Raw genomic sequence first — 14340 nt, forward strand, 5'->3', positions numbered from 1 at the left:
GATGAAGTCTGGCATGATAGGCATGAATGGTAAAGACCAGCATGCTACCTGCAAAGAGCTGGTAGGGAAACCAAAAGGAAGAGATGTTACGGTGGGGGGTGATGTTGGAGGGCGAAGAGTAGTGAGAGGAGGACAGGGGTGGCGGGGGGTGGCATCAGAGAATTTTGTGTTCCCGTAGATGGTGAAAATGCGATCACAGAGCTAGGAGGCAACTCGGGCAAGTCTAGTGTCCTGGATACTGAGTGTAAAGTGGACAGGATTCTGCTTTGGAAACTCAGGTGTATAGAGCTGGGTACCGGGTTGCGCGCAAACCCAAGCAATACGCACAGAGAAAGCAACAAGTTTCCTGAGCGGTCCTGGGGCACTTTTTGAACGGTGCACCACTCTGAGTTGGACAAGGAATTTTTTCAACTAAGGAACCACGAGAATCTCCCATGACCCACTGATCACGCCAATTCCGTGCTACAGACAATATCATCTCCCAACCTTTTTCAAAAGGGGTTGGTTGAAGTCTCCTCAGTGATGGTAAACCCGGACTGCTTGGGCCTACTCAATTTAGTGAAATCGGGAATGTCCAGCAGTATATTAAGTGGAGACTATACTGTAATTTGGAATTTCCAAGATTCAAGGTCCCAATAATGAGAACAAAACTGTTTTCGATTGAACTTAGGATACCAAATAAGGGGGACTTCTCCATATTAGCCTAAAGCTTGTGCCTATTCAAACGTGGATCACAGGCTTCAAACGTGGAGATCTGGCACGTTTTCTTTACATATCTTCTAACTTGAGAATTCACAACCCTGCATTTGGTGAGGTTTTGCTCATCTCGATAAGAGCAGGTTCCAGGGATCGCCTGGGACCACCTTGAGGCCAGGCCTGTTATAGTGGTGTGCAGTGACGGCCAATGGACACTCTCTGGCGACAGCGCAGTGATTTGAGACTCCTGAGAGGACCAAAGCGGGGAAGGTCGGCCACCAATCGGCCTTCTGACGCAGTAGGAGTCCCCCTGCGACTGGTGCATTGCCCGCCGCTGCTTACAGTGACGTCTGAGGCCGACTGCAGGGGTTGGACCCATCACGGCTTTGCCTGGTACTCGGGACCGCGGGATCGTGCTCTGAAGGAGGCAGTGGCGGGGGTGTGCTGGGAGGCCCAGGTCAAAATGCAGAAAGGCCACTGCCACAGGGAGCTCTGAGGTTTCACATCCCAACAGGGTGTTATTGCAGCATTTGTTGGACACAGGAATGCAAGCTTCTATACACAAGGAGGGGCCCTGGTCTTGTTGCACTCTAGGCCTGGTGCAGAATCCGGCACTGGAGAACCTGATGAGCCCTGGACCTTAACGGCTCTATCTCGGATCAGGAGAACCCGTGGTTATTGATGCATTCATGCTGGTAGTTAGGTCTGCTGTACTGTGTATCTGGAGCCCTTGTTATACAGTGTGGAGAAGGGTGGGATCGCTGGTGGACCCACTGACCAGGGTGAGCGGTAATTAAGCCGTGGTGACTCACTTATAACCCGGCTGGCAAAGGGAGCAAAGTGGCTTTCCCACGTATGCAACTGATGCAGGTCATGTAGGGCTGATCTATCCTGGCCACTGGCTTGTAGACTGGTTCCGGTGACGTTTGATGTTACACTCTGGAAGAGGCTACACATGTATACAGATCGAATCCCAAAGAGGGTGCTGTCGAGTACCATACCCCTGACATAGTAAGGACGGCGCAGGGATGGAAAGAAAACATAAATCTGCTGGAAGGGAGATTGGAGTCTTACAACATGCAATCCTTATGTCGCTGAAGGTCATCAGGGCGGAGGGGCCGACCTTGATGGTAGCCATCAGAGAATCAGTTGAGAAATTTGAAGATAGGGTTGAAGGCCTGGAAAATAATCAACTGCCGGCAGAAATCCTGGCGGTCAAGTTGAAAACATGACTCCGGGCACTGGGATGGTCCGAAAGTGAGACTAGGTATAAGCTGGATGGCATGGAAAACATAGAACAAAAGAATAACTTATGTGTGTGGGGGTATCTGCAAAAAGATGGCAAAACAGAGATCTGGAGCTGTGCCTGATCCAAATGGTGACAAAACCTCTCGGCCCAAAGGACCGGAGGGAAAATCTTTGATAAGGTCCATAGAGGTGCTGGCTCCGGTCCGAAATCCATAGTGGCCAAATGCCACTATTACCAGGACAAAGAGGGCATTCTGTGGAAAGCCAGTGAAGTGAATACTTTGGAATGGGAAGGTGCCTCGGTCAAGATCTTTCAGAACTTAACCAACACATTGGATCAAAGATTAAAGTGTAGGCCTCTGACGTCATGGCTCAGGTCTGAGGGCATACGTTATTGTTGGAGTTTCTCTTTTGAATACCCGGGCGAACATTATGACATAAAACAGGGCTTGGAAGATGAGCAACTTTTCCATGAGATTCTAGGGAGATGGTTCTGCACACACAGCAACGGTCAGTATCAACTCGGGGTGCGATTTTATTTTTTAAAAGGCATTTGCTCAGCCAGTAGGACTCAAGAAATTGGGTGGATCTAGAAAGTTTGGGAACATGTCCTCCTGCAGCTGAAGAACTCTGGTTGAAGACACTGGTCTGTCACCGTCTTGGAGGAGGAGCGGTGAACTAAGCAGACTTACTTGTTCCATAAAATGCGATTTCGTTGGGGGACATGGAAGATTGTGATCCTAGTGGCCCAGTGATAGCTTGGCATCCGTTATGTTTGGTTCTTGAACCTATTCATTTTGTGGGTTCTAATTGGGGAAGAGGGTAAAGGTAATGGGGGTAGAGCTGTTTATATTTGACTCACGCCTGATTGGATTCATTGCAGGGAACGCTGGGCAAACAAAAATGGGTTCCAGAAGATGATACAGACTCTGCGCTATGGATGAGATGAAAATGGCCACCCTGAATATTAATGGGCTAAATTTGCCTCACAAAAGGACCTTATTGGTTGGCACGTTTTGCAAATTCCACCTTTCGGTTCTTATTTTATACAAGAGACTCCTTTTAAGCAGTGGGAGGAGACAAGCCTGAAGGGCAATCCCATTGGACAAACATGTTGGGCTTCCCGTAAGGAAAAGAAAAGGGGGGGCATGTTGGGATTGTTCTGGCTACAGAGGTCTAGATAAAGGGAGCCCAAATCAGGAAAGGGCTGGACAGAAGGCTCCTTTTGATCAAGGGGTGTTTGCAAGACACAAAGATCACTCTGGCTAACCTCTATACTCCCAATACTGGCCAGATTGAGTTCCTGAAGTCTGCCTTCAATATAATGGAAAACTGGGGTAAGGGTCTTACCATAGTAGGTGGGGATTTCAACATGATAGTCAACCCCAGTCTGACTCGGAAAACTGGTCGGGGTGATGCACGAAGGGAGTGCAGTAATGAAAGTGTGGAATTCTCTCACCTCCTAAGGACCCATCTCTGGTCAGATGTGTGGAGATCTAGAAATAGTCGACTGGGAGGTTACACGTTTTACTCGCCCCTGCATTGCACATACACAAAGATAGACCTTCTTTTAATGCCTCATGAGCAACAGCAGTATATTGGTTCCCCTGCGGTGGAACCAATTGCGTGGTTCGACCAGGATATGATCACCGCTGTTTGGGAGCTAGGTGCACAACGGAAGACACGCTCTCGCTGCTGATGCAATGATGTTCTCCTTCGAGATTTGGTCTTCCGGGATTTCTTGGAAAAAGAACTCAAGAGTTACTTTGAGGTGAATGATACGGGTGAAGTTCCCATGAGATGTGTGGGATGCAGCTAAGGCCATGTTAAGGGGGCTCATCATTTGAGAAGGGGCATGGAAAAAGAGATGGGGTTTTTAATAGAGGAGAGGCTGAAGGAGGACATGTATGTGTTGAGAACCAAACTAACAGATGAAGGGGAGTATGCTGAGCATCGTGGAATCCATTCGAGAAAAAAGGCAGGCATTAGATTTGCTCCTTATGGGCGAAGTTCTGAAGAGAATGAGGTATACTAAACAAAGGTACTATGGAAAGGATGATCAGGTGAGAACAATCCTAGCCAATGGGTTACGTGAGAGGAGGAGGGCTGACGGGAGAGTGGAACACATCAGGGATGAGAGTGAAAGACAGTTACCCGAGAAGGGATTCTCAGATTTGCGAAGTTCTACGACAACCTATATAGCGAAGAGGGTGCAACAGATGAGGCTCCTATTGAGGGTTGCCTAGGGAGGCTCCATTTGCCATTGTTGACCAGCTCAGAAAGAGATGGGCTTGAAATTCCAATTGCTCCCGAAGAGATATAAAAAGCTACTGGGAACCTTAAACCAGGAGAGGTGCTGAGTGAAGATGGTTTTACCTCCTGACTTTTAAATTGGCTTAAGTGTTTAATGCTATCAAAGACAAGGGAGAGTTATCCTCATCCTTCTTGATTGCATTGATAACAGGGATTCCCACACCGGAAATAGACTCAATGCTGTGTTTGGCCTATACACCAATATTGCTGCTCAACGTGGATGCCAAATTGTTTGCGGAGAATCTTGGCATCCAGACTAGAGCTTGTCCTTTCTAGGCTGGTTCACCCAGGCCAACAGGGTCTCTTGTACTACCTCTAGATGCCGAAAAGGTATTTGATTGTGTTAGCTGGACTTTCATGCGGGCTGTTCTCACGTGAACGGGCATGGGGACAACTTGATTGGGATGGATCGGGGCTTTATATTCCATCCCCACAGCTAGAGTCTTTGTGAATGAGGAAGAGCCAAGGGTGCTTCCCCTAGGATAGGTACTAGGCAGGGCTGCCCCTCATACCCTCTCCTTTATGTACTGGTTATGGAACCATAGGTGGTGGAAGTCTGGGAAAATCGAAAGATCCAAGATGTTCGTATTGGGTAAATACAAAAAAAGTAGCAGGCACCCCTCTCTAGAAAGAACATGGCATGATAACCTGTTCTGTGGTTATTAACCACTTTGAGAGTCCGCAGCCATGGCTTTTTACTCACTGTAATTTTCAAAGGAGGAATATCCATTTGCATATCAGTCTTTGTCCCGTCCACAAGGGCAGTCCAGCACCGAAATGCCTGGCAAACCTCCTTTGAACAAGAGTGCCAACAGCAACCCCAGACACGTGTTTCGGCCTAGTCGGGCCACATCAGTGAGGTGGAGCTGTGCTTCTCTAAGCCCAGTGAGCAAGGGGTCTACGTCTGGGTTCCCCCATGTAATCTATGGTGACCAACCCCAAGTACCTTGCAAAAATACAAAAAAAGGGACGAGGAGTACCAGCAGAGTCTCTTTGTGGATGATGTGTTACTTTGTGACCAAGCCAAGTGAATCTGTTACACATTTGCTTCATGGTCTCTCCACATACGGCATGATGTCTGGGGGTAAAATAAACCTAGACAAATCAGTGGTCTTTTTGACGGGATTGCTGGAGGACAAAGACTTGGGATATTTCCAAGAGCTGGCCTTTCAGGTCCATGACGAAGGGTTTTGCTGTCTAGGGATATGGATCCAAAGTATACTGGGCTATCTATTTGAGGATAATTATCATCCTCTATGGGCCGCAGTAAAGCCAGATATAAATACATTTGGGGGAGACTATATTTCTCCTGGGTGGCTAGGTTGAATGCATTAAAATGACGATACTAAATTTGTGTTTTTATTCCAAATGCTGCCTACAGTGGTTCCCCCTTCGTTTCTCTCTGAGATGAAAGGAGTAGTATTGACATTTCTATGGGGAGGAGCCAAACTGAGGATAGCATATGCGAACCTCATTCTTCCCAGAGGGTTGGGATTCTCTGACTTTGCATTGTATTCTAAGACTGTGCAACTGAGAGTGATAGTTTATCACCTGGGCCCCAAAACCACGAAACAGTGGGCAGCTGTCACAATCCATGCCCCTGACCCCCTCAGGTATAACAGCCCCCTGGCAGCAGTGGGGCTAAAGCCCTTCACAGTGGCCCCAAGGGCCTTAAAACTCCATCCGAAACATACATGGAGTCAGTCCTGGCGCATTTGGCGCAAGGCTCATTATCAGAATAAGGCAATACCAGTTTTAGATCTTAATCCAACATGGAGGCCTGTTACATAGCTCAGTTCCTAGAACTGAGCTATGCAGACTAGTGTTTTTGGTGTGGTCGGGTCTTCAGGTGTGGCTGGCTATATAAGCCACGCCCAAAGTGGAATACACGCTTCACGTTATTCTGCACTCCTGCAGCGTAACGGTCATCGTGTCCAGCTCCTGCTCATCTGCTTCTCCGGCAGCCTGATCTTGAAGCCCTTGATCCGGATTCCATTTCTAACCTGGAAGAACAAGACCAGCATTCGCGATCAAAAACACTTACCTGTGAGTTAACCGGTCCTGAAACCATCCTGCGCTTCGCTTACCTCGCCCATCTCCAGATTTCACCGCAACCTGCAAAGGTAAAGAAACAAGGACAGCATTAATAACAATTCTTACCTGGGCAAGCAGCGAGTCCTGACAGCACCCTGCTTATCTCTTACCTCGCCCATCTCTGGGTTTCATCGCAACCTGCAGGGGTGAAGGAACAAGGATAGCATTAACAAAGCACTTACCTGGGCAAGCAGCGCTTCGATCGCTCATCACTCCGAAACATCGGAGTGATGAGCGCAACTTGTACAAAGAAGGGAAGAGAACACAGGTTAACAATTAACACTAATAAACAGGACAGCGCTCTGCGCTTCAACAACTCAGTGGTCTTCGCCATCCGGCGCGGCAACTCCGAAATCGCAACCACCCCTGTGAAAACAAAAAGACATTGTTGGGGAACAGCATAGTGGAGCAAAGACGCCAAGAAGACAGAGAAAACGAAGGGAAAAAAAGACAGAATAAAGACTGAAAAGACATTATAACTCACCTGGAACACAGCAAGCGGAGTCGGAGTCACAGCCAGTCTGGACCCGACATAAGGGCATACGGACCAGTGAAGCAACTAGGTCCACTGAATGCCCGCATCAACCACGCGCCCCTGCACAGAGACGCAGGACGGAGAGTTCAACGCACAAAAACCTAAGGTGAACTATAACCCCAAGGGAGGGGATTTGGACCAGAGGGAGGTGGGAGTCCACCCATCACAGAACCAGTATCTTAACCCTCCATTCTCCTGTTATAGGCGCTACCCAACATCTGGCACATAACGAAGCAGAGAGGGGTCCGGGATAGCGCTCAGACGTCCATCCAGTATCGTGTGGCACCCCCGTGGATACCAGGTGAGCGTAACGGTAGCTTTGGAGAATGCGATCCTGACAACGGTTACGTTGAGTGAATGGCTCTGTGTTCCACAAGATGAAATCCCGAGACTGGTTATTGCACATCCTTCAAAGGGACCCTGCTCCTAGGGATAGATACAAGAGGTCTTATAGCTAGGCTCTTCTAGGAGCTGGCATTGTCAGAATCGATTGGCCGAGTATCTACCAGAGACCAATGGACCAGAGATTTTGAAATGGACCTCCCAGAAAGACTTTGGTCCACGATCTGTCGTAAGGTGTAGCATGCCAGTGTCCCCACAGTAGAGAATGCAAGCTGTTAAGCTGCTGCATAGATGGCATTACCCTCTCAACAAAGAGCAAACTCTGTTATCAGAAATGTGGCAATAAAGGGGGCGGGGGTTATTACCATATGTGGTGGAAATGTGGTGACATGCATATGTTTTGGCAGGAAGTTGTTGCTGTGGATAAGAGATCTAGATGGAATTAAGAGGGCTTGCTCACCATTATTGGTGTAACTGGGAGTGAGTGACCAGGCCGATGAACGAGACCTCAACCATATAGCACAAGTCCTCGTAGTAGCCACCAGGAGTTGCCCGCTAATGGGAGACTGGCCCCCTACGAAAAGAGAATGGCTTCAGGGAGTGAGGGACATAAATAAAATGGAATATCCTGCGCACCTCCTTAATGAAACCAAGTTTGACATAGAGGAGATTTGGCTTCCTTTCTTAACAAATGTTGGAGGAGGTCTTTTCGAAGAGTTGCCTGGAAGTGAGATAATTGTTGCTCTAGGTGTAGTTTTGCCAGTTTTAATTGTACTGCATGGAAAAGGGGAAGGAAGCAAGGAAGAAAGTGGGGTTGGGAGGGAGGGAAGCAAGGTTTTACTAGCGGAGAGCGCCAGGGAAGTTCCCCAAGAGGTATTAATCATTGTGTATCCTTACGCCCTGTAAGTGCATTGTTCTCCTTTTGAAAATGGCAAAATGCAATAAACTTTGATTTTGGAGGGAAAAAAACGAATCGATAACTTAACCGTTGAATAACTTGGTTATTTCATGGGCATTAGACTTGTGAATGTTTATTTCAAAGATCAACACTTTTTTGGAAAGTTTCCGATCCAGTTATAGGTTTTGGAAAAATAAAACAGTAAGGCATTTATAATCAACAGCAAACAGTGTGATCTTGAGCTATTTATCTTTCAGTTTCAAACCTTCACTGGAAGAGTTCGAACTCTGTCCACATTGCTCTATGATGTAGGCAAAGCTAAGGTGGAGAATCAGTCCTGCTGTGTGCACCTCAAGCATTAGAAATTAACTTTGATATTTTAATATTTACATTTTTCACCCGTGTTATGCTATGAAACCAGCGTGCACCCTGTCAAATAACTTTATGACATCTAAAACTAGGAAGGCAAAGGGAACCTCCTTTTTAGACACAGCCACATTTGCCCTAAATATCCTCATACGGTTGTCCCAGTCCTACCTCTTTTGAATCAATCATGCCTCGTCACAGTGGACTAGTTATGGGCGGCCTTGCTCGAGACACTGCGCCAAAACGTTTGCAAATATTTTGGCGTTGCATTTCGGGGAGACCCAGGCCTTTACACTGGGAAGTTGAACGGATCACGATTTTATCCTGCTTTACCAGACTGGCTAAGGTTGTGTCCTCCACGGTTGTTAAGAAACTCTCTAGCCAGAAAGGGTGTCTAGGCAGTGAGTTGGTATGCAAAGTCACCTTTTCTAAATTCTATAAAATGACATTTGCAAACCTTCTGGAATGGGGAATTGTCCTGGTCCAATACCTTTACTGCATTGGTCTTTGCTCTGTAATCATTTATCTGTTTCCGTGGAAATGTGACCATGTAAGAGTATGTGAAGCATCAGTTCTGTTGGTCAGTGAGTGTTTGGTTCCATCCTGTCATAATTTTTTGAAGGCTATTGATATTAACATGTACAGAATATCCCTCCATGCAGCAAACCCCTAATTACAACTGTTTGCTGAACAAGTCAGGTTTATCCTTTCCCTTCCATTGTTGTGTTTTTATGCCTTCCTGCCATCTACGCTTTACTGTGGCTATATGGTGGGCAGAAAAAGACACCGTCCTTTTCCCCTCTTAAATCGATTTGATTTTAACTTGTAGTCAATGGGTTTTTAATTGCTTTACTTTCATTAGTCTTTTTATGATTTGTTGAACGGGCACTTAGGAAGACATTTGGAGACCGAAAAGCAGGGGTACACTACCATGGGGTTACCCAGAATGGTTTGCAATCAGCTGAGGTTAATGCATTCCTAAACGGCCTTTGAGTAATCGTTCCCATGTGGAATGTCTATGGGAATTTGAATGGAAATGTATTTACAATTGGGATCTTCTAGACAATTGAGAACAAGGTAAAACCTACAGCTGCTTATGATTGTGATGCATCAAATAGGAACAGGACATCCAATTCTTTCAGGAAAAAAGTCCAAATGATTAAACTTACTTCAGATGTATGTGCATGAACGTATGTTTCGTAGAACCATTTGTTGGCTGACTTGATTTTCAGTCACAAATGAAAACCTCAGAGCTACCACTAATTTGTTATGATCTGCAGTGGAAAGGAATTTCCATTTGGTGGATCTCTGACCTTAATGTGAGCTACTTAGCAGTCCCAGGGTCGTCTTGTAAAGGTTATGGTGGTAATGGTCTGTTTCAGGTATTTGTACCAATGGGGTATTCAATTATATTCTTAACAGTCGTTTATATTATAGCTATTACTTCACCTCGGAGTTGGTGAATTTCCAATCTGTTCATTGCCAATGTGGTTGATGTTTTATGGGCTTACTGTAGTTCTTGGAACTTATGTTTCTTTTCTTACTTTGACTCATTTTTGAGTGGTTCGTATTTAGTAGGAGATCTTTGTTTCATGAGTATTTCATTAAGAGTAAGCACTACTTCCAAGTGATCTCAAGTCATTCCCCTAAAAATGAGTTTGGCTTTTGCATTCGTGGCTAATATTTTGCTTCCTAATATCAGCAAGTCGTTGCCATTAACATGTACTCTCTACTTGTGCAAACATTCCTGACCGCTCTAATAGTGTAGCTGTAGTCTACATAGGTCAGTCATTGTTTTAAAACCTTTGTTAATCTGCTCTAACTCTCCTGACGTGGTATCCTCGAGGATTAAAGTTAGTAACCTGTTTATTGTGACGTCAGATACGAGTTGTATGTGGTCGTACAGAGACCTGCTTGTTTGACTGCTGAATGGCAATGGCAGAAGTGTTGACACTCATGCAGTCCTAACTCCCATCCTCCGGTTATGAAACAGCGTTGGTTACCCAATATTTGTATTTAGCCGCGTCCCGTTTGAGTGGAGAGGCTTATGGTAGCCAGTGGCAAGAGAAAAGGTGGATGCGGTGGGCGCAAAGTGGGAGGCGAAAAGAGTCGGATTTGTGCCAAAGCGGTGCTAGTGGGAATGCATTTATGGAAAAGATTTGCCGCTCGTGCAGCTCATCATCCGCAATTGCACAAGGACAACATTGGAATCAAAACATATTTTCGGTGTTCAGAGCTTCTTCCCACTAAGAAAGTGGCGTCTTAACAAGTATCTATCCCTAAATCTAACAAAGCTTTAAAACCAGTGTTACAAGTAAGTAACGTATTCTAATATCGTTGAAAGGTCCCATTGCCCTGGTACGTGGTGAGAGTTGTATACCGAGTGAAACCATAGAGCCAGCTATCGATGAGAACTCAAATTATTAAACAAGTGATTTATTAGCATGTCCCAGAAAAGAAAACGGAGAAGGAATTGAAAGTTCATGATTGCATCAAGAAAAGGTACTTTTTGAATTAACTGTCATTATTTTCTTTCAGATTAAACTTCCAAAGGAGTACAGCTGGCCTGAAAAGAAATTGAAAATCTCAATTTTACCAGACACAGTGTTTGATAACCCACTGCATTGAAGCCGAAAAACTGAGTGCTGACATTTGGGAGCGTCCATATACATTCCCTGTGACTATTAACAATAAACGCAGCAAAAGGAAAATGGCCTGCAGAAAAAGGACATGCGTAAAACTACTGCAACCAAAGTCTGGTGTGAAGAAGAAAAATAATCAAATGAATTAAAAAACGCAACTCTGCCATAACTGGAGATTTCCCTGATATTTTGCCTATTCTGATTGATAAACAACCAGAACGAAGTACAAAAAGAAAGTACATACTTCTGTGTTTTTATTAAATTGTTAGGGCCTGGAGGTATATAATGGTTCACCTGTAACTTCACAAAATTGTCAGGTAATCCTTATTTTACATAACGTTATCAACCCTTGATGTGATATTGACAGATGATTTTAAGATGTTTTTTCTTCCCAGATAATTTCCTAAATGTTTTGCACAGCTGATTATCTCTATTTTAACAAAGCCTAACCTTCATAATCACTGCTCTTTATATGAAGTTAGGAAAAAAGAATATTCAGTTCTTTTGTCCTGAATATTGTCTGAAGAAACAGAGTTGAAATGCATTGTCCCAAATCATTTCTCTATATAATGAGCCAGTACATTTTGTTCATTATTTAGCAGGTTCAATGACACTTTCTGCAGCAGTTTATGAAATGTACAATGGATGTGTTGCAGAAGTCTCTTGCACGGGTTCCAATATCAAGTCTTTAATTCCTTGTCCAAAAAATTGGTTGCCATTTCCACCCTTGCAGTGGAGGTTGCCAGGCAGTGTCCTGAAATGCTTTAACCAGAGAACAACTGTGTGGAACCAAACAAAGTGCCTTGCAGTGCCAGGTTTCTGGTTTACATTAGAAGATGGCAAAAGAAACACTAGCAGTCAAAGTAAAATGTATACATCCCCAAAAATAAAGTGGTGGGCAGTTTAACAGGAGTTCTGTGCTCATAACTGTTTGCCAAATTTGACTGTTTCATATTACATATGAATCCTTATATTCCTTTGAGTACCAATTTAACGCGTTACCCAGAAATGTTTTTGCATTGAGACAGACTACTTAGATGTGGTGAAAATCCTAATTAAGGCAGCAGAAAAATCCTGATCAAGTCCCATGCCTACTTGTGCTTTAGGCAGAACAAGGTACATTAAAAACGCATGTTTGATATGCTCAAAAAAATATTTTGCATTGTAAGCATTCAAAAACCAATAGGGATCTCAAATCCTGCTTCTTTTGTATAGATTGGGTTTGTATTTACTTTGACAGTCCTGGTGTTTGTTACTTGTGTATATATATTTATGGTAGATTAGATATTAAACTGTGTAGGGGAGACGTGTGTGTGTGTGTACGCGTGTGCACTGACTGAAGATGCATCATTACTGATGGCTTATTAACTTTAGTGCGTGGTTGAAGTCCAGCAATAAGCAAAACTATAATGGCATTGTAACAAGTGCAATTAAACTGTGTTTTTACAACCAGTCCTTGCCATAATCTATTCATGCAATAGTAACGGATGTTTTAAATTAGTCTATATACAAAAGAAAGGAGCCTGCAGGAGAAGTCTCCCCAAGAAGCTCTAACTATGGGTGACCCAGGGACTGCCTGCTTACACTAATTTCCATCTCAAAGAAGGGGGATGCCCTCCCTCGTAGACCAGAGGCCTCTGATAGGATCCCCATATTTTGCAGTATGCAACCTACTCATTTGTTGTCCAATGTTTCATTTATTTTAGCCTGAATTGTCCATAACATCACCGGGTGTCTATTACCCAATTTTCAAATATATTTACAATGAAAAAACATAACACCTCACTTTCCCTTACTGCAACTGAGTTGTTAACATTATTTTGGGGGTTTATTTTCAAACAAACATGACTTTGAAGGTATCTACGCCAATGGAAAACCAATAACTAACAGCAGTTAAATGTTCATGAAATGAATTGCAAAACTGCTATTCATTGTGCCTTAGGTCATCGGTACATTGTAAGGCAGTTCCTTGTGTTTTTCCTATGTGGTTGGGGAAATTTTTCGGGAATGTAAATTCCTTTCCAAAATACAAATAGTATGTCTTTTATTTACACCAGTTTTGATATGGTTTTGTATCTGATAAACCATGTTACTGGAAACAAACATCTTTCTTAGATGTCTCTTATGTCCAGATGTCACATGTATCAATAGTTTGTTGCATACATATATATCTTAAGGGATATATCGCTCCAACTTCTACAATCACACTAGTGAAACATCTATATCTTTAGATTGGTTCACTTATAATGACGCATTTCATGTTATAATAAACACTCTACAGACCATGTGCTTTAAAGCACAGGCAACAATCTTATTCAGTTGGATGAAAGCATGGCTGGTGATCTTGCTTTAGGAACCAATCCATCACAAAATATCACAAAAATCTAGTTTTTACTTGTAGCCGAAGGTTAATGGATAAAACTAGGCTATGTATGTTAAGCTATACTACAATCTGCCTGTCTGCACAGTTTAGAGAAGAAAGTTGCACATTAATCAGTGTTTGTTTTTCGATTGTGCTCTCCCACTCCCTTTCCCTCACTGACTGAATTGGAACAATGACTGTACTTGCTGCATATTTTGTATGCCTGTATACCTGTTTTTTTTAATAAAGCAAAAGTATTAATTATGCCAAAGATGCATTCAGATGGCAGATAATTGTGTGTGGTTTATATTTTATTTTTTATTTTCAAAGTTGTTTCCCTCCCAACCCTGAGAAATAATAAATGCAAAATGCAAAACAGGTATGCTAAATGCAGCATTGAGAACACAATAGATAAGACTACAGCTGATGGCGTGAGTCAAACAAACCGGGCAAAGGAAACCAGCACAGCGTTTAAAAAGCCTTACCTCACACTCACTCCCTGCAATAATCAATGAATGACGACCACATCTTCAGATATTGTGAACATTGTCCAATAACGAAGCCATATTTTCTTCAGTTGTTACAATGTCCCATATTGTACACGGCCATATAGGATGATTTGGGCCTTCTGTGCTCTTCCAGTCCTGGGCCAGTATCTGTGTTGTCATGAGCAGTTGAGCGCGAAAGCATGCCATGTTGCCACCAAATCCTGGATAAACCCCTTCCTCTGAGTCGAACAATAAAATCACTGCATCTGGGGATATCTGTATGTATTATTTTGTTTATATTGGCCAGTTCCTCTTTCCAAAATATTTGGGTCCATGGACAGAACCCGAACATATGT

General features: G+C 43.9%; 1 protein-coding gene across 3 annotated transcripts in view; it reads left to right on the forward strand.

Annotated features, from left to right (window-relative positions):
* SUFU (SUFU negative regulator of hedgehog signaling) overlaps positions 1-13767 on the forward strand; it is a 988972-nt gene extending 975205 nt beyond the window's left edge. For 2 of the 3 annotated variants that reach the window (XM_069611675.1, XM_069611676.1), the window contains one exon: positions 11031-13767. In XM_069611675.1, the coding sequence (XP_069467776.1) occupies positions 11031-11120 (90 nt within the window). In that variant the 3' untranslated portion in view covers positions 11121-13767. The remainder of the gene's footprint in view (positions 1-11030) is intronic. The other variant, XM_069611674.1, reaches the window with a different exon arrangement.
* The last annotated feature ends 573 nt before the right edge of the window (positions 13768-14340 follow it).

Source organism: Ambystoma mexicanum, chromosome 8, assembly GCF_040938575.1.
Source record: "Ambystoma mexicanum isolate Mex_15411 chromosome 8, UKY_AmexF1_1, whole genome shotgun sequence".
NCBI lineage: Eukaryota > Metazoa > Chordata > Amphibia > Caudata > Ambystomatidae > Ambystoma > Ambystoma mexicanum.